Raw genomic sequence first — 21,391 nt, 5'->3', positions numbered from 1 at the left:
AAATCGTGGTAAATCATGGTAAACTATGGTAAATCATGGTAAACTATGCTAGCCACGTGGTAAAAGCATGCTAGCATCATCTTAGCAACATAATAATCATGTTAGCAAAATGCTAATCATGCTAGAAACATGCTAGCGACATGCTAGCAATATGCTAATCATGCTAGCAACATGCTAGTTGTATGCTAATCATGCTAGAAACATGCTAGCGACATGCTAGCAATATGCTAATCATGCTAGCAACATGCTAGTAACATGCTAATAATTCTAAAAAAATGCTAGCAACATGTTAATTATGGTAGCAACATGCTAATCATGCAAGAAAAATGCTGCTAACAACATGCTAATCATGCTAAGATCATGCTAGCAACATGCTAGTCGAATGCTAATCATGCTATAAACATTGTAGCAACATGCTAATAATGCTAGTCGCATGATAGTCATGCTAGAAACAAACTAGCAACATGCTATTCATGCTAGAATCATGCTAGCAACATTCAAATCATGCTAGATGCATGCTAGCAACATGGTAATCATGCTAAAATCATGCTAGCAAAAAATGCTAATTGCATGCTAGTCATGCTAGAAACATGCTAATCATGCTAACAACATGCTAGTGACATGCTACTAACATGCTAATCATGCTAGCGACATGCTAGTCACTTGCCAATTATGTTAGTGAAATGCTAACAACATGTTAATCATGCTAGAAACATGCTAGGCACATGCTAATCATGCTAGCAACTTGTTAGTCGCATACTAATGCTAGAAACATGCTAGAGACATGCTAGTAACTTCCTAATCATGCTAGCGACATGGCTAGTCACTTGCTAATTATGCTAGCGACATGCTAGATACCTTGCTAATCATGCTAAGTACATGCTAGTCACTTGCTAATCATGCTAGCAAACATGCGAGCAACTTTGCTAATCATGCTAATGACATGGTAGTCACTTGCTTGTTATGCTAGCAATATGTTAATCACTGTCTTTTTTAAACTTCTTAAACTTTTAAATCTTTTTAAACTTTTCACATTTTCAAACTTTTCAAACTTTTCAAACTTTTCAAACTTTTCAAACTTTTCAAACTTTGTAAACTTTTCAAACATTTCAAACTTTCTGGTCATGCTTTCTCAAGCCAACTTAAAGTTTGTCTTGACAAACTTTTTCATATAGTTTTATTTAATGCTTGGAATTATTATTATTATTATTTATTTTATATATATATGGGAGATTTACCTGCACAAAGATGGGGAAGATAAGGATTTTGGGTGTAACTTTAACGTAGGTACCATAGTTGGTATGAGGCATGTGTGACCTCACAATGTTGCAGTTCTGGTAGTTGGGCAAAGTTCTGTTGGTAGTTTCCACTGTGCTGTGTATTGGATTTGCTGTTGGCAGAGCGACGCAGAAAACAGGTTCTGCTTGCCAGTCCAGGGGCTGACTGGGCATTAGCAGTTGGAGGGGGTGGAACAGACGCCTGAGGTGTTTTGAACATCTGGCCACCTGGTAGAAAGAAAGGTGAGATTTAAGTCAGATAACAGATAAATGAAAAGCCCTTTCTATAGTTTCCTTTGTATAAAATAGACAAAATGACAACACTTGATTCTGCAAACAGGTAGCTGGTGAAAACTTTACCAGTTCTCTGCGAACAATGGAAGATGAAAGGAATATGAAACGTATTTGTTTTTGCAACACACTTGCAAATAAGATGTCATCAGCCCCTATTTTACTGGGGCATGAGCCCCGGTGAAATACCAATTTGCCCTAGTATAATATGACGGTTAAATCCTTGTCTGTTGATTGAGATTACCTAACAACCTGAGAAGCAACATTCTGACAGCATTTTAGCAGTCATGTTGTGTGTTTTCTATCAGCTGTTAATAATCAATTGATTCCAGATTCCCTAATTAATCATTCTTTTGATCTAATCAGTCAAATGCCTTTGCAAAAGCATCTAGTATTGTTTGTGGTTCAATTCACACTCAAAATCATTTTCTGTGGTTTCTCACATCAGAATAGTAATGGGATAATTTGTAAAACAGAACCCAAAAAGAGCACTGGATAGGGTGATTTTACCTAAGTGCATTTTAGGAAACTAGGAAAAGTCTTCTATTGTTTCATCAGTAATTCAGCAGATCTTTATTGTGCATGCAGCCTGTGATCAAATTTAGAATAAAGAGATTGCATATTCATATATGCATGTCAGTATAGAGTAAAAAAGAAATCAGGGAAACTTTTGTAAAATGTGCCAGTGCCCCAGTAATGATTAAAGCCAAGAAACTCTCCAGAATACATTACACTAATGGCACAAAAATTGTTTACAGCAGCTTTCAAAGTACTCTCTGTAAGTTCCATTTTCAGTTTTGTCACTTTTATGGAATGTCAGGAGGGTCGATTTCTTAAGCCTGTATACAACCCCACACCAGCTCCACCCAATACTGAAGTTTTATCTGGTTTCATCTGTAATTGCAGCAGTGAGTACCACACTCCTTTTAGTGGCAGCACCCAACAAAGCTCAGAATCTTCAGGGTAATTTTTTTGTGTGGAAGCAGAACCCAATCCATTCCCCTTATAAATATTCAACCTCAATGGCACCCCAGGAACAGCACAGGCAAGAAAGGGAAAATGAGCATGAGGAGTATGGGGAAGAATTGACATGACCATCTCGGTCTAAAGTGGCCTTATCTGTTAAGTTTGTCTGCTATAGGAGCTGCACCCCATTTCGGGCTCCAAGTATCTTATGGATGTTCAGAATCAGATGAAATACCTTTTGAAAGTTGTCCCTGAAGGAACAGAGAAGCTAGATAAGTACAAGTGCAAAGTCTTTACACCAGTAGCATCAAGCTCAGGCTGGGGAGCACTGTGCAGTATTTGGCACCTGGACAGGTGCTCACACTGGTACATAAATTGCCTAGAGCTGTTAGCAGTCCTCCTGGTTCTCAAGTGTTATTATGCAGACATACAGGACTTCCATGTCCTGATCTGAATGTATTGCACGGCAATGGTGGCATACATAAATTACCATGGGGGAAACTGTTTGCACCAGATTCTGATTCACTGCTTTGTTGTCTGTTCAGATCGTGTTCTATTCTGGAGCATGTTCTCTTTCTTTAGGGAATGAAGGATTCATCCTTCGAAGGTTCTGAGGATTTGGGATGTATTTAGAAAACAGAGGTGACCCAGAGGTGGTGCCCGTACTGCGTTTGAGCTCTGTCACTATATTCTTTTTATCGACTATTTTTATCTTAAAAATAAATTTTAAACACCATCGTTTCCGTTTATATAACGTGTGAATATATCCTCTATTGTATTCTACAACAAAAACAATCAGAGCGCCTCGTTATCACTAGTTTTATTTTGATCTCCTGGGTCCGCTATTAGCTTATAGCCTGTTAGCATCAGTGGCGTGGTTGCAGCTAACTGCGCTTACATTGCTAATACTCTATTCACACACATTACCACTGCTGTACTCACTGTTAGTTGCTTTAATGGCAGATGAATGTCTACCTTTGATTGCAGGCGAGGACACGTTGGGCACCGAATGAAGCTCGAGCTCGAGGCCGTGGGAAAGCAGATTTGCGACCTGGAGGTGAGGCAGGCCCAGCTGAGAGAGCGGAGAGCCGTGCTGAAATCATCTTGGGCTGATGCTCACAAGTCCGGGTTAAGTATACAGCGTGCTGTTAACAGTCCCACCACGTCTACTCCTTGTGTTTCTCTGCACAGGCCCGGTGCACCCAGGACGTGATCCCAGATGTCCTTCACTCCGGCGCCGGGACACCATGGACCCTGGGTGCATCCACAGTGGAGGACGCGAGCCAGGCCCCGGGCGATGACTTCTCCCCCTCCGGTCTTCGAGATCTCCACACCGAACCGCTTCGTTCCCCTCCGTGAGACAAGATGCGACGCTGTGATCATTGGAGACTCCATCGTCCGGACCACTGCCCACGTATCGACGAGGACACGGAAAGTTCAGTAGACTTGTTGCTTTAAATGAATGGTTGTTGTCATGGTGTAAAGAACAGAAACTGCTATTTGTTAATAACTGGAATCTTTTCTGGGAGCATCCTAGGCTGTTTCGCGCTGATGGCCTGCATCCCCAGCAGAGTCGGAGCGGAGCTGCTCTCTGACAACATCTCCAGGACACTTCGCTCCATGTGACTAGTAAGACAATTCTCAAATAACTATTATGATGACTTTTGTTCCACCTGCTTAAATGATAGAAGTACTTGCACTGTACAATCTATTAAGACTGTGTCTGTTCCCCGAATAGTGAGGTCAAAATATAAATTTAATGTAGGATCTAGAACAAAATCTTATCGTGATTAAACCAGAAACATGTAAAGTAAATGAACAAAAACAATCTGTAAAGTTTGGGCTCATAAATATTAGATCACTCACACCCAAAGCAGTTAATTTTAAATGAAATGATCACAGATAAAAGTTTTGATGTACTCTGCTTGACTGAAACCTGGCTAAAAGCAAATTATTATTTTGGTCTAAATGAGTCTACTCCACCAAACTACTGTTATAAGCATGAGTCAGACTGGTCGTGGCAAAGGTGTTGCAACAATATATAGTGATATTATCAATGTTACCCAGAAAACAGGATATAGGTTTAACTCATTCGAAATACTTCTGCTTAATGTTACATGGCCTGACATGCAAAAGAAATCTAATGTATCTCTTGCTCTGGCTACTGTGTATAGACCACCAGGGTCATATACAGAATTCCTAAAAGAATTTGCAGATTTCCTCTCAGACCTTCTGGTTACAGTTGATAAGGCGCTAATCATGGGGGATTTTAATATTCACGTTGATAATACAAATGATGCATTAGGACTTGCGTTTACTGACCTAATAAACTCCTTTGGAGTCAAGCAAAATGTCACCGGGCCCACTCATTGTTTTAATCATACACTAGATTTAATTATATCACTTGGAATCGATCTTACTGATATAGATATCGTACCTCAATGTGATGATATTACAGACAATTTCCTTGTATCATGCATGCTGCATATCACTGATATTAACTATATGTCTCAGCATTACCGTCTGGGCAGAACTATTGTTCCAGCCACCAAAGACAGATTCGCAAATAACCTGCCTGATCTATCTCAACTGCTATTTGTACCCAAAAATACACATGAATTAGACGAAATGACTGACAACATGGACAACACTATTTTTTCAATTACATTAGAATCTGTTGCCCCCATCCAATTGAAAAAGGTTAGAGAAAAACATACTGTGCCCTGGTATAACAGTAATACTCACTCTCTCAAGAAAGTAACTCATAGTCTTGAACGCAAATTAAGAAAAACTAACTTGGAAGTTTTTATAATTGCATTGAAAAACAGTATGTCCAGCTATAGACAGGCGCTAAAAACTGCTAGGGCAGAGCATACCCACAAACTCATTGAAAATAAACAAAACAATTCAAGGTTTTTATTTAGCACAGTGGCTAAATTAACAAATTACCAGACGCTACGTGATTCAAATATTCCATCAAGGTTAATAGTAATGACTTTATGAATTTCTTCACTGATAAAATAGATAACATTAGAAATACAATAGCGAATGTAGATTCTACAGTGTCTAACACTTCAGTTTCATCCATCGCACCCAAAGATAACCTGCAGTGCTTTACAAATATAGGACAGGAAGAGCTAAATAAACTCATCACTGTATCTAAACCAACAACATGTATATTATATCCTGTACCCACTAAATTACTGAAAGAGGTTGTTACCTGTAGCTGAAGAACCACTTCTCAATATCATTAACTCGTCGTTATCTTTAGGTCACGTCCCAAAACCATTCAAGCTGGCAGTTATTAAGCCTTTTATTAAGAAACAAAAACTAGATCCTAGTGAACTAGCAAATTATAGGCCTATTTCAAATCTTCCATTTATGTCTAAAATTTTAGAAAAAATTGTGTCTGCTCAATTGAGCACCTTCCTGCACAAAAATGATCTGTATGAAGAATTTCAGTCAGGTTTCAGGCCCCACCAAAGCACAGAAACTGCACTTGTTAAAATTACAAATTACCTGCTTCTTGCGTCAGATCAAGGCTGCATCAAATTTCTAGTTATTGTATATATTCTATATATACAATATTCTGTATATATTCTAGTTATTTCTAGTTATTAGGGCCCGAGCACTGGAGTGCGAGGACCCTATTGGAATTGCTCCATTTATTAGGGCCCGAGCACTGAAGTGCGAGGACCCTATTGGAATTGCTCCGTTTATTAGGGACCGAGCACTGCAGTGCGAGGACCCTATTGGAATTGCTCCGTTTATTAGGGACCGAGAACCGATGGTGCGAGGACCCTCTTGGAATTGCTCCGTTTATTATTATTATTAGGGCCCGGCACCGAAGGTGTGAGGACCCTATTGTATCTGCTTCGTTTATTATTATTATTATTAGGGCCCGAGCACTGCAGTGCGAGGACCCTATTGGAATTGCTCCGTTTATTAGGGCCCGAGCACTGCAGTGCGAGGACCCTATTGGAATTGCTCCGTTTATTAGGGCCCGAGCACCGATGGTGTGAGGACCCTATTGGAATTGCTCCGTTTATTATTAGGGCCCGAGCACCGAGGTGCGAGGACCCTCTTGTATCTGCTTTGTTTATTATTAGGGCCCGAGCACCGAGGTGCGAGGACCCTCTTGTATCTGCTTTGCTTATTATTATTATTCCGATTCTTCTTCTCCCGAATGAATCGCATTTTTGAGGGCTTAAACATGCTCAAAAAGTCATGAAACTTTGCACACGCGTCAAAGCTGGTGAAAATTTTAGTCTGATATAGGATTCAGAAGAGGGTGTGGCAAAATGGCTCGACAGCGCCACCTATACTAAGAAAATCAACAGCCTTCGAGCTATGTTTCACGTACATGCACGAAAATTTGCACACATATGTAACACACCAAAACCTAGAAAAAAGACTCTTGGAGCAAAATTCTAAACCCAACAGGAAGTCGGTTATTTTTAGTATTATGAGCAAATTTTGTGTAATTTTGGTCATTTCCATGTGTTGTATTTTAACGAACTCCTCCTAGAGATTTCTTCAAATCAACACCAAATTTGGAATGCCTAATGTAAAGGCCTTTGCGATGTTAAATTGCGAAGATCTTGAGTTTTCGTTGAAGGGTGTGTCCGTGGCGGCCTGGCAATTTCGATGATTCGCCATGAAAAATGAAGTTGCTATAACTCAGACATACAATGTCCAATCTGCCCCAAACTTCACATGTTTGATGAGACTCCGAACCTGAACAGATTGACATGCACATATTCAGTTATAGTCATAGCGCCACCTATTGGCAACAGGAAGTGACATATTTTACGCTGTGACAAACTACTCCTAGAAATTTTTGGACATCAATGTCTTTTTTGTGGTCAGTCTAATCTAAAGGCCTGTGCGATGTTCAGTTTTGAAGATCTTGAGTTTTCATTAAAAGGCGTGTCCACGGCACCATGGCGAAGTTCAATGTCTCGCCATGGGAATAAAATATGTTATAACTCAGGCATAAAATGTCCAATCTTCCCCAAACTTCACATGTGTGATAAGAGTCCTGACCTGAACAGATCTGCAGGCCAATATTCCACTGGGTGTGGCAGAATGGCTCGATAGCGCCACCTACACCTTTTCAACAGAGTGTGCCTCGAGCTATGTTTCACGTACATGTACAAAAATTGGTACACACGTAACTCACCAATATCTACAAAAAAGTATCTTGGTACGAAATCCGAATCCAAACAGGAAGTCGGTTATTTTGAATTTTCCCTGCAAAATTGGTGTTGTTTTTGCCATTTTCAGGGGTTGTACTTTAACGAACTCCTCCTAGAGATTTATTCAGATCAACACCAAACTTGGTCAGTGTAATCTAAAGCCATTTGCGATGTTAAATTGCGAAGGACTTGAGGTTTCGTTAAAGGGCGTGTCCATGGCGGCCTGACAAATTTCGATGTTTCTCCATGAAAAAGGAAGTTGCTGTAACTCAGACATACAATGTCCAATCTGCCCCAAACTTCACATGTTGGATGAGACTCTTGAACTGAACAGATCTACATGCCCATTTTCAGTTATAGTCATAGCGCCACCTATTGGCAACAGGAAGTGACATATTTTACACTGTGACAGACTATTTCTAGAAATTTTATGACATCAATGTCTTTTTTGTGGTCAGTCTAATCTAAAGACCTGTGTGATGTTTAGTTGTGAAGATCTTGAGTTTTTGTTAAAAGGCGTGTCCATGGCGCCGTTACAAAGTTTGATGTCTTGTCATGGGAATAAAAGATGTTATAACTCAGGCATAAAATGTCCGATCTTGCCCAAACTTCACATGTGTGATAAGGGTCCTGGCCTGAACAGATCTGAAGGCCAAAATTCCATTGGGTGTGGCAAAATGGCTCGATAGCGCCACCTATAAACTTTCAATGGAGTGCATATGAACATTCAATGGAGTGCGCCTCGAGCTATTTTTCACGTACATGTACAAAAATCGGTACACACATGTAACACACCAATACCTACAAAAAAGTCTCTTGGTACGAAATCCGAATCCCAACAGGAAGTCGGTTATTTAGAATTTTCTCTGCAAAATTGGTGTTGTTTTTGCAATTTTCAGGGGTTGTACTTTAATGAACTCCTCCTAGAGATTTATTCAGATCAACACCATACTTGGTCAGTGTAATCTAAAGGCCTTTGCGATGTTAAATTGTGAAGATCTTGAGGTTTCGTTAAAGGGCGTGTCCGTGGCGGCCTGACAAATTTCGATGTTTCGCCATGAAAAAGGAACTTGCTGTAACTCAGACATACAATGTCCAATCTGCCCCAAACTTCACATGTTAGATAAGACTTCTGCCCTTAACAGATCTACATGCCCATATTCAGTTATAGTCATAGCGCCACCTGCTGGCAACAGGAAGTGGCATCTTTTACGCTGCGACAAACTACTCCTAGAATTTTTTTGAGATTAATATATATTTGGTGGTCAGTCTAATCTAAAGGCCTGTGCAATGTAAACTTGTGAAGATCTTGAGTTTTTGTTAAAGGGCGTGTCCATGGCGCCATGACAAGTTTGATGTCTTGCCTCAGCAAGAGAAATTGTTATAACTCAGGCATAAATTGTTCAATCTTCCACAAACTTCACATGTTCGATAAAGAGTCCTGGTCTGAACACATCTGAAGGCCAATATTCCATAATAATGATAGCGCCACCTGCTGGCAACAGGAAGATTGGAACATATACGGAATATACTTTGATATATTCCAATCAAATTTATGACTTTAAATGCATATTTCTCACCATTAACCTTTTTACTAATGCCACTCGCTGGTGGGGAGCCCGGGTGTGAGGGCCCGTTCATCGCTGCTTGCAGCTTTAATTAGGGCTTTTACTTGAGTAAATATTTCTAGAATTACTTTTACTTTTACTTGAGTAAAGTTTTTGGGTACTCTACCCACCTCTGCATATATATTTACTCAATTGATGTTAAACAAACCTCAATTTAAGTTTTAACTTTAAGTTTCCTTTGTTCATCCTTTGTGTATTTGATTGTAGAACTCCCTTGGTGATTGGACAGTCATCTCAGGTTTCCAGTGAGCAAGGCTGCCCGACCAGTGTTACCGACACTGGCTGTGAGTGAAACTCGGTTCCTCTTATCTCTGTCCGTTGCGTACATGCAGTGGCGACATCAGCAATTTGGCACTCCAACGATAGTCAATCAGTCCAGCCGACACACGACGCAATCTCTGGGACCAGTACCTAATCCTGGGCCTAAATCGGGGCCACTCTTCTTTTAAGAGAGGGTTCTAGGGAACAGCCCAATTTTTTAGTGCTGTCTGGCGGTTGACATCTTGGTGTTGCCCGGTTGTGTTAAAAGTCACAAGCTCTTTGAGAGGGCACAGCGCCAGAGTAACGGAGGGCCAGGGACACTGCGGTCGAATGTTTGGGGAGCGCCAGAGAGGTTGACCAAGCCACTGGTTTCCACCTGAATGGCCTCAATTCACCCAGGTGAAGCAAATGTGATAAAACCCATCCACTTTTATAAGCCACAGAATATTAGATATTCCCCCAGATATATTTTAAGTGTTTGACCCATTTGCTTCTTCAAGCCACACCATATTTCTAGGTTTCCTGCCCAGATAGCCACACACCTGTTGGCCCTATCTTAAAATCTAGCAGTAGGCTTAGGCCTCCTTATTCTCAGTAACACATCGTGTTTCTATTGTTTTTATCTCATTTCAAGTGTTGTGTTTCACTTTGTTCTTTTTCTATCCTCTGTTCTGTTGTGATTTGTTTCTTTCATTTCACATAGAGACAGTAACCTGTGAGAGCCACCAAAGAAGCTAAATAGTAGAGCGACAACCAGCAGCCGAGGTCATCACGCGCCCGCTAGGCTACTGCCTGTCAAATCACAAGATAATTGGCTACTGAACCGTCTGACTGTTTGGATCAGTTAGCCCCAAAATTCTCATAAACGGCACAGCCCGTATTAATATACGATACGGAACAATTCAGGAGATCACCTATTCCATATATGTGTAGACTCTTAAATGATTATGGATTTTAAATGGACTTCGCATACCTTTATTTAAGTATTTTATTCTTCTTTTTCTTTTAATCTTGTATTTTAACTTAAGTAAATATGCTTTGACAATTCACTGTAACAGCAAAATAATTCAGTGTTCCCCTACGACAAACGTCTTTGGGTACCTGTAATGAAGCTGATAAAGTCAATAAACAAACAATAATCATATAGCTTGTTAACCATAGAACGATCTTGCATTGGTCTTTTTGTGTGTGTGCTGTGCTTCTCTCACCGACAGGGAGTCAGGATGTTCCAGACATCCAGTCCAGAAGTCCTTGGGGGCCACCTCTCAACATGGTTGAAAGCAGTTATGACCCCCTTCCTGCCCAAGGACGCCAGTAACCTGCAGCACCCAGAGCAACTAGAAACCGAGCTAGATGAACTGATGGCACACGATCCAACCCAAAGCGACTACTACAAAGAACTTGCGAGGATCCTCAGAAGCCTAGTTCACATTCTCATCGCCCAGGCACAGCTCAGTGAACGGAGCAACATCGACCTTGAACAGCAAGCAGCAACGCTTAAGCTTCAAGCGGAGGAGGCCTGGAAGGACCAGTCCCGAACCCAGAGTCGCCTTGATCAGCTCCTCCTCGAGACCCAGAACCAGCACGAGAAAGAGGACGACACAGATCCAAAGCTACAGAAAAAAGTAGAAAAACTTCACAATGCCCTGCAAGATCTTCGCCTTGACACAGATCAAAGAGAACAGCTGGAGAGAGAAGCCAGAAAAGAACTCAACAAAAAACTCCAGCAAGGTGACGCTCTCCTAAAAATAGCAGAAACTGAACTGAAAGAAAGAGACTATAAAACCTGGGCCTACAAAACACACTTGCAAGCGGCCCGAGCTAAAATCAATGAACTTACTCTGCAGAGAGACGAGCTCCAAGATGAACTTGACACTGTTCACACAGAACTGAAAGATTCTGACAGATTACAGAGTGGCTGGATTGGAGAAACGCACACCACAAAGTTTCTCCAGGCCCGCCACTCCAACCTTTTCAGCCAAGAACCCAGAGCTGAAAAAGGGGGTGTAAGCTCACGGCTCAAGAAATCACCAGCCAGCTTACAAGAACACCGGTCAACAACGGAGGGGGGAGAACCCTTCCAGAGAATGCATGCCACTAAACCCTGCACGGCTCACAGAGAACTTGACAAGCTAGCCCGAAGCATCCCTACGTTCAATCCAGATCCTGCAGGAGGACATGACGTTCACGCTTATTTACTAGATATTGACTTTCACTTGCAAACTCTCACCAACGTGACAGATGTGAACACATTGTACCTGTTAAAAATCACGTCCAGCCGTGATGTGCATTGTGTTCTGGATCGTCAACCAGAGACTGTCAAAGCGTACTACCAGCAACTGCTACAAACTTTGACTCTTGAATTCTCTGATCCAGACTCAGACCATGGGCTCCTTATTGCTATGGACCTCAAACAGGGCCGACTTGAAAACCCACAGACTTTCTGTAGTCAGCTACGAATAGCCTACTTCGGAGCATGCAACGAACCAGGTATGCAACAGGATGTCGACTTAAAAACTCTGTTCCTCCGAAACCTACATGCCAGTTGGAGTTTTCATCTCAGAGTCCCAGCGTGTCTGCGTAACATGACTACAAGAGTTACGGAACTTAGCCCACAAAGCTTGCACCAAGCAAAAGACTATTTATGAAAAGACTGTGAAAAACCCCAAAGTCTCTGTCTCTGAGCACTGCTTGGAGTTAACCCTAGAGGGCGCCCTACAACACCACAGTCACAGAACTTTTTACAGAGAGTCAATACTGTTCCAAGCCAGCAGAGCAAGCGCTCTGAAAGATTCTGGGACCAGCGACCCAAAAAGAGCGGATCCCCACCGTCCAGGACACAAAGCCCCGACAGCCGGCAGTGGAACCACTCTCGATATGACACTGGTAAGCTCAAACCTGAGCCCACGTCAGAAAAACACAGGGCAGCCACGTCTGAGACAGCAGAGATCCTGAGGGTGCTGAAAGAGCTTCTTTACATGAAAACTCGCAAGACAGACAAGGAAGATGAACCAGACATCATATGTCTAAGCATAAGAACTGAAACCAACACCCTGTCTAACTGCCATCTGTAAGAGCCAAGCACCCAGAACACTGCTCATCATCCACAGACCACAGAGCTAACTGTCACATCACAAGGTGACAGCATAACCCAAGCTCCACAGCTGACAGCTGCACACCCTGAACGAGACAGCACAGGTTCTCACACGAGGTACCGCAAACACAAGGTACCAGAAAATGCTGTTTTGACTACTTGCCTTTGCAGTGAGCTACACAAGACCGGTCCTAACCACCCATCGTTTGTCACACCTGCCCTGATGCCAACATTCCTGGGCAGCCTTGTCAAAAAGGGGGTGGGCCGAAATTGAGTGAGCATGGAAGACCTGATCGACACAGGATCAAACCTGACGGTGATTTCATCTCACCTTTTCAAAAGACTCCAATTTGAAGCTAAGAGACAAGATCGAACTCTTACACCTCAAACTTGGAAACAGAATGTACAGTTGTACAGCCAGAATGACATCCGGTTTGAACAGGTTGTTTCCATTTACCTGACAATCGGTCTGATGAGTCTAGTACATCCCATTTATGTCTCACCAATGAACACTCATACATTTCTCATCGGCAAAGACCTGTTAGACCACTTTGACCCTTTACTGAACTTCAAACAGCTAAAAGACTTTGCTCAAGTGCGAGAACCTCTTTCCCTCCAGCCACACCGGTTGCCAGAGCCAGACTGTCAATTCACAGAGGTCACAGGAACTCCCACAGAGCCAGACGGTCAGGTCACAGAGGTCACGGGAACCCCACCTGCCAGCCGTGGTTCAAGTTCAAGCCTCTGCAACACGAACAGGGTATGGTGGTACCAGCTTACACCAAAGGGGTCGCTGTTCGGCTCAACCTGCAATGTGGTCAAACCTTAAACCACACGCTGGGTTTCTTCCAATCCTCACCTGAATGTGTGGAACTCGGACTCACACTTGAAGGCACACCCCTCACTGAAGTGTCATCTTGTATAGCCTACATCCTGTGCAACAACTGCACGGTAACTGACATTAACATTCCCAAGGCCTACGGGCTGGGATGGCTAGTGAGCCATGACTTTAATGACTTTGAACTTGTACTACCTGTCATTGAGTCCATTCCACCTGCACTGATACCCGAAGGGAGTACAAACAACATATTGTTCACTGCACCCTTCAAATTCGTCGCCATCACATCTGTCATGTCGGTGAGCAAAGACCAGGTGAGCGGGATGGATCTGACAGATGGAGGAGCCTTACACAGGTTTTCAATCTCAAGTGCAGCAAATTCTACAAGATGCTCATGCACTTCAGAGCGATACAGATCACCAAAAGACTCAGACAAGTTCTGTATAAGCTCAAAGAATACTGTGCCAAAGACTTTTTAGACTGTGGTCTTACCAACCTACGCACCCTGATGCTCCTCCCACTTCTGTCAAACAGTACAAGATTCCCATCGCCTCACACAAACCAGTGCAGGAGATCATCGAATCTATGCTGGAGAAAGGTGTCATCCATCCATGCAACAGCACCTACTCAGCCCTCTTCCGGCCCGCCCTCAAAACTAACTGCGAGTGGCGACCCACCAGTGACTACAGGAAACTGAATCAACAAGTCACCTTTATTTATATAGTGCTTTAAACAAAATACATTGCGCCAAAGCACTGAACAACATTCATTTGGAAAACAGTGTCTCAATAATGCAAAATGATAGTTAAAGGCAGTTCATCATTGAATTCAGTTATGTAATCTCTGTTCAGTTGAAATAGTGTCTGTTTTAATTTGCAATCAAGTCAATGATATCGCTGTAGATGAAATGACCCCAACTAAGCAAGCCAGAGGCAACAGCGGCAAGGAACCGAAACTCCATCGGTGACAGAATGGAGAAAAAAACCTTGGGAGAAACCAGGCTCAGTTGGGGGGCCAGTTCTCCTCTGACCAGACGAAACCAGTAGTTCAATTCCAGGCTGCAGCAAAGTCAGATTGTGCAGAAGAATCATCTGTTTCCTGTGGTCTTGTCCTGGTGCTCCTCTGAGACAAGGTCTTTACAGGGGATCTGTATCTGGGGCTCTAGTTGTCCTGGTCTCCGCTGTCTTTCAGGGCAGTAGAGGTCCTTTCTAGGTGCTGATCCACCATCTGGTCTGGATACGTACTGGATCCGGGTGACTGCAGTGACCCTCTGATCTGGACACAGACTGGATCTGGTGGCCACGGTGACCTCGGAACAAGAGAGAAACAGACAAATATTAGCGTAGATGCCATTCTTCTAATGATGTAGAAAGTACGGTGTTATGTGAAGTGTTCCGGTTCCAGTTTACCTAATTAATGCAGCCTAAAAATCCTTTAACGGATTTGGATATTAAAAGCATATTAGTATGTTATGTGTATGCCAGGTTAAAGAGATGGGTCTTTAATCTAGATTTAAACTGCAAGAGTGTGTCTGCCTCCCGAACAATGTTAGGTAGGTTATTCCAGAGTTTAGGCGCCAAATAGGAAAAGGATCTGCCGCCCGCAGTTGATTTTGATATTCTAGGTATTATCAAATTGCCTGAGTTTTGAGAACGTAGCGGACGTAGAGGAGTATAATGTAAAAGGAGCTCATTCAAATACTGAGGTGCTAAACCATTCAGGGCTTTATAAGTAATAAGCAATATTTTAAAATCTATACGATGTTTGATAGGGAGCCAGTGCAGTGTGGACAGGACCGGGCTAATATGGTCATACTTCCTGGTTCTAGTAAGAACTCTTGCTGCTGCATTTTGGACTAGCTGTAGTTTGTTTACCAAGCGTGCAGAACAACCACCCAATAAAGCATTACAATAGTCTAACCTTGAAGTCATAAATGCATGGATTAACATTTCTGCATTTGACATTGAGAGCATAGGCCGTAATTTAGATATATTTTTGAGATGGAAAAATGCAGTTTTACAAATGCTAGAAACATGGCTTTCTAAGGAAAGATTGCGATCAAGTAGCACACCTAGGTTCCTAACTGATGACGAAGAATTGACAGAGCAACCATCAAGTCTTAGACAGTGTTCTAGGTTATTACAAGTAGAGTTTTTAGGCCCTATGATTAACACCTCTGTTTTTTCTGAATTTAGCAGTAAGAAATTACTCATCATCCAATTTTTTATATCGACTATGCATTCCATTAGTTTTTCAAATTGGTGTGTTTCACCGGGCTGCGAGGAAATATAGAGCTGAGTATCATAAGCATAACAGTGAAAGCTAACGCCATGTTTCCTGATGATATCTCCCAAGGGTAACATATAAAGCGTGAAGAGTAGCGGCCCTAGAACTGAGCCTTGAAGTACTCCATACTGCACTTGTGATCGATATGATACATCTTCATTCACTGCTACGAACTGATGGCGGCCATATAAGTACGATTTAAACCATGCTAATGCACTTCCACTGATGCCAACAAAGTGTTCAAGTCTATGCAAAAGAATGTTGTGGTCAATTGTGTCAAACGCAGCACTAAGATCCAATAAAACTAATAGAGAGATACACCCACGATCAGATGATAAGAGCAGATCATTTGTAACTCTAAGGAGAGCAGTTTCAGTACTATGATACGGTCTAAATCCTGACTGGAAATCCTCACATATACCATTTTTCTCTAAGAAGGAATATAATTGTGAGGATACCACCTTTTCTAGTATCTTGGACAGAAAAGGGAGATTCGAGATTGGTCTATAATTAACTAGTTCTCTGGGGTCAAGTTGTGGCTTTTTTATGAGAGGCTTAATAACAGCCAGTTTGAAGGTTTTGGGGACATATCCTAATGACAATGAGGAATTAATAATAGTCAGAAGAGGACCTATGACTTCTGGAAGCACCTCTTTTAAGAGCTTAGATGGTATAGGGTCTAACATACATGTTGTAAGTTTAGATGATTTAACAAGTTTATACAATTCTTCCTCTCCTATAGTAGAGAATGAGTGGAACTGTTCCTCAGGGGGTCTATAGTGCACTGTCTGATGCGAAACTGTAGCTGACGGCTGAATGGTTGCAATTTTATCTCTAATAGTATCGATTTTAGAAGTAAAGTAGTTCATAAAGTCATTACTGCTGTGGTGTTGGGAAATGTCAACACTTGTTGAGGCTTTATTTTTCGTTAATTTAGCCACTGTATTGAATAAATACCTGGGGTTATGTTTGTTTTCTTCTAAAAGAGAAGAAAAGTAATCAGATCTAGCAGTTTTTAATGCTTTTCTGTAGGATATGCTACTTTCCCGCCAAGCAATACGAAATACCTCTAGTTTTGTTTTCCTCCAGCTGCGCTCCATTTTTCGGGCTGCTCTCTTTAGGGTGCAAGTATGCTCATTATACCATGGTGTCAAACTGTTTTCCTTAACCTTTCTTAAGCGTAAAGGAGCAACTGTATTTAAAGTGCTAGAAAAGAGAGAGTCCATAGTTTCTGTTACATCATCAAGTTGTTCTGAGGTTTTGGATATGCTAAGGAATTCGGATACATCAGGAAGATAACTTAAAAAGCAGTCTTTTGTGGTAGAAGTGATGGTTCTTCGATACTTGTAACAAGAAGTAGAATTTACAATTTTGGCTATATGAAGTTTACACAGAACTAAATAATGATCTGAGATATCATCACTTGGCTGAATAATTTCAACACTATCAACATCAATTCCATGTGACAGTATTAAATCTAGAGTATGATTTCGACAATGAGTAGGTCCTGAAACGTGTTGTCTGACACCAATAGAGTTCAGAATGTCTATAAATGCTGATCCCAATGCATCTTTTTCATTATCGACATGGATATTAAAATCACCAACTATTAAGACTTTATCTGCAGCCAGAACTAACTCGGATGTAAAATCACCAAACTCTTTAATAAAGTCTGTATGGTGCCCTGGTGGCCTGTATACAGTAGCCAGTACAAACATAACAGGGGATTTATCATTAACATTGGTTTCTCTGGATAATGTTATATGAAGCACCATTACTTCAAACGAGTTATACTTGATGCCTGCCCTCTGAGAAATCCTGAAAACGTTATTATAAATTGAAGCAACTCCTCCCCCTTTGAATTTTAGACGCGGCTCGTGTTTATAACAATAATCTTGGGGGGTGGACTCATTTAAAATAATGTAATCATCAGGTTTTAGCCAGGTTACTGTCAAGCAGAGCACATCTATATTATGATCAGTTATCATATTATTTACAAAAAGTGTTTTCGTAGAAATGGATCTGATATTCAATAAGCCAATCTTTATCATTTGTTTATCCATATTGCATTTGTTTTTTATTTGTTGAACCTCAATTAAATTGTTAACCTTAACTTGGTTTGGACGTTTTTTGTATTTTCTAGTTCGTGGAACAGACACAGTCTCTATAGTGTGATATCTAGGTGAAAGAGTCTCTATGTGCTGAGAATTAACTGACCTCTGTGACGGGAGGCAGCTAGCAGACGGTTGGTTTAGCCAGTCTGTCTGCTTCCTGACCTGGGCCCCAGTTAGTCAAGTATAAACACTAAGACTATTTGCCATAGTTCTAGACAGGAGAGTGGCGCCACCCCAGGAGGGATGAAGACCATCTCTTTTAAACAGGTCAGGTCTGCCCCAAAAGCTCGTCCAATTGTCTATATAACCTATGTTATTCTGTGGGCACCACTTAGACATCCAGCCATTGAGTGATGACAATCTGCTATGCATCTCGTTACCACAGTAAGCAGGGAGAGGACCAGAGCATATTACAGTGTCTGACATCGTGCTTGCAAGTTCACACACCTCTTTAAAGTTTTTTTTAGTGATCTCCGACTGGCGAAGTCGAACATCATTAGCGCCGGCATGAATAACAATCTTACTGTATTTACGTTTAGCATTAGCCAGCACTTTTAAATTTGCCAAGATGTCAGGCGCTCTGGCTTCCGGTAAACATTTGACTATGGTGGCTGGTGTCTCTATATTCACGTTCCGTACAATAGAATCGCCAATAACTAGAGCACTTTCATGAGGTTTCTCAGTGGGTGCATCACTGAGTGGGGAGAACCTGTTTAATGTTTTGATCGGAACAGAAGAGCGGTGTTTTGACCCACGACTACGCTGCCTCACCGTCACCCAGTTGCCCTGCTGCAGGGGCTCTGCTGGAACCGGACAATGTACAGGAATCCCTGAGCTAGACGCATCCAAAGCCATATCTAGAGCCCTAACATTCTTACTGTCCTCAATTAAAGTTTGGATGCGTGTCTCTAATTCTGAAATCTTCTCTGTCAGCCTAACTGTTTCCCTGCATTTATCACATGTGAATCCCTCATCAGCGACAGAGATAGATAAACTGTACATGTGGCAAGAGGTGCAAATAACAATTGTAGGAGAAGCCATTACTCACCGTGCTTGAAGAAATATTCTTACTGCGGTTGTTTGATGAACTTGTGGAAAACTGCAGCGTGAGAGAGGAGAGGAGAGGAGACAGTGCCGCTGTCACGATGGCACAAGACCCAGCTGGAACAAGAAATGCCCCGAATCAGAGGAGCCACAATCCTCCCTACACTTGATGTGGCCTCTGGATTCTGGACCATTCCGGTGCACCCGGAAAACCAACACAAACTGGCATTAACACTTGGCGACCGTCAGTCCAACTTCAACAGGTGTCTGTTCGACTATGCCAACTCACCAGCTGATTTCAACATCTGTTTGAACAAAGCCTGTACAGACTCTAACTATGCTAGACTCAGTTTCGTGTGCCATCTTCCATGCTGTAAACAGAATGGTTTCAAAACTGCAAACAACAAGCCAGTCAAACACCAACACATGTTCCAGCAATGTGACAACATCACAAAAACACACAATGTGACTGTGTACTGGAAGAAGGGAAAAGGACACTCGAAACTACCAAGTCTAGACAAGGACTTAAAAGATCAAACTGACACCCTTGCCAAAACTGGCACAACAGGCTGTGGTCATTCCCAACCCACCCACCCACATTCAAGGGTGAAGTGATTACACACAGCATAAGAACTTTACTAGCTAAACTGCCTACCTCAGAAATGCTTACGCTGACTCCGTTGTCTACACAGACCAACATAGCGGACACGCGGGCTTCTACAACCTCCATAATGACTTTGCTTTACCACCTCTCAGACCCCTTCATCCACCCTTGCAACCAGTCTACAGTTACTGACAACCAACGCTCCAGACCACTGCATGATGCAAAAAACATTGTGGGTTGTTAACCGTCTGACATCAAAATGCCAGGGCTTCTAATGCCATGGAGCAAAAGGGGGATAATGCCAATATATTTCCATGACGCATCATGTGCTGCACCACGCAGCACCAGGGCCACTGACAAGACACTGAAGTAAGCATCATGCCAGCAGCAAGATGTGGCAAAACATGGGCCAGGGCGAGCTAAACCCAGTCGCCGCCCACGAAGTAAAGAGACTACCCTGTCCAACCAAAGACAGCCCTCGCTTGTTTCTTCCTCTCCTTTCTCTCTCTCTCTCCCTATTGTCTGTACCAGGATGCTGCTGTGGTTTGCCGTGCTGTGCTGTCAGCCAAAGAGAGGACAGCTGCCACCGAGAGAACCACTGAGACTCCTGATCACCAACGACAGGGCACACTACCCCAGCCCTGTAACCGAATACAGCTGGACAGGGATCCGATGGAGAGAGGACTCCCTCACTCACACTGAGGCCGATGTCAAACACATGTTCAGCCAAGATGAGAAAGTGACTGTTACACAAATGGAGTTAAGTGGACACCACCACTGCTCCAATCAGTTCCCGGGAGCTTTGCTCAGAGCCGCTGCTGCTGCCAGAAAGTTTAACATTGGTATGTCCAGTGTCCTGCCCATCCTGATGATTGCCATCCGATGATGTCCACACAGGGACTTCATCCGACGAAAAGGGGGAGATGTAACAGATATGCAGGTCATCGATTCATGGGTTAAATTCAGGCATATAAAATGAAACCTTTTTACACTAAATGCCTGGCGCCAGCCTGGCTGGATTTAAATTATTTACGACAAGAAATTCCAGAGTCACGTGAGCAGCCTCAAAGGAGAAGCGAAACACATTCCACAACACACACACACATAGGCACACACACACACAAACAAACCTTTCTTAACATTCTTTACCTTCGTCATTTTATTAATAAGATGTATTTTGAATAGGTTTGTGTAGTGCATAAAAATGGTTAATCCTGTGTAAATGTGTAACTGGCTAATTTCTCTCAATGTATTGTAAAAGTATTAAGTATTGCTTTTTGTGCAGTAGATGTTTCCCCATATAAATTGGAGTATCTGCAGTTTTATCGTGTGTTAATCAAACTTTAAATGTGTGTAATTCTGCATTGGAATGTAACTTCATGTTTTGATCATTTATATATGTATTTTTTGGTAGCTGTTTAATCGTCATGCTTTGACGGACTCACTTATATAAAGGAAATTAATTAAAAATTTATTAATCTTGAATTACGAACTTGCTAGAATATCACTACTGAAATGCTATAAGCCAGAGTGGGTGTTTCCACAGAGACAAAGGAACTTTTTCCCGCTTCAGATCGCGGATGTTCATTGGTTGTTCACACGAACAGAGGCGTGAACCATTTCAAGCCATAAGAGCTGACCCAGGAAGTTCCTCGCTCTCTTGCTCTTGACCCTCTTAGCTTCTGCTCTTCGCTTCCGCACTTCTGCTCATCCATCTGCGCGGCCTTGGTCCGCTCTCCTATCGCCGTCCCTCTCAGTATGGCGGCTGAGAGGACAGCCGTTCTCATGGC

At 42.2% G+C, this 21,391-nt stretch overlaps 2 protein-coding genes across 2 annotated transcripts in view; both read left to right on the top strand.

Annotated features, from left to right (window-relative positions):
- The window catches only part of LOC127958702 (ubiquinone biosynthesis protein COQ4 homolog, mitochondrial), a 40,452-nt gene extending 36,413 nt beyond the window's left edge, over positions 1-4,039 (top strand). The window contains exons 7-8 of the mRNA XM_052557674.1: positions 3,522-3,591; positions 3,726-4,039. Coding sequence (XP_052413634.1) covers positions 3,522-3,591; positions 3,726-3,893 — 238 coding nt within the window. The 3' untranslated portion in view covers positions 3,894-4,039. The remainder of the gene's footprint in view (positions 1-3,521; positions 3,592-3,725) is intronic.
- On the top strand, positions 4,028-15,966 carry LOC127958695 (uncharacterized). Its single transcript, XM_052557663.1, has 2 exons — positions 4,028-4,163; positions 10,836-15,966. The coding sequence occupies exon 2, from the start codon at positions 10,845-10,847 to the stop codon at positions 12,267-12,269; it is 1,425 nt and encodes a 474-aa protein (XP_052413623.1). The 5' UTR covers positions 4,028-4,163; positions 10,836-10,844; the 3' UTR covers positions 12,270-15,966.
- Positions 15,967-21,391: the final 5,425 nt, after the last annotated feature.

The sequence above is a fragment of the Carassius gibelio genome, chromosome B5 (genome assembly GCF_023724105.1).
Source record: "Carassius gibelio isolate Cgi1373 ecotype wild population from Czech Republic chromosome B5, carGib1.2-hapl.c, whole genome shotgun sequence".
NCBI classification, from domain to species: Eukaryota; Metazoa; Chordata; class Actinopteri; order Cypriniformes; family Cyprinidae; genus Carassius; species Carassius gibelio.
The sequence above is the reverse complement of the archived record's forward strand: the minus strand, read 5'-3'. Positions and strand labels throughout refer to the sequence as shown.

Excerpts from the sequence above, each read along its gene's own strand:
- LOC127958695 (XM_052557663.1), top strand. The coding sequence starts at position 10,845 with ATGTTCCAGACATCCAGTCCAGAAGTCCTTGGGGGCCACCTCTCAACA.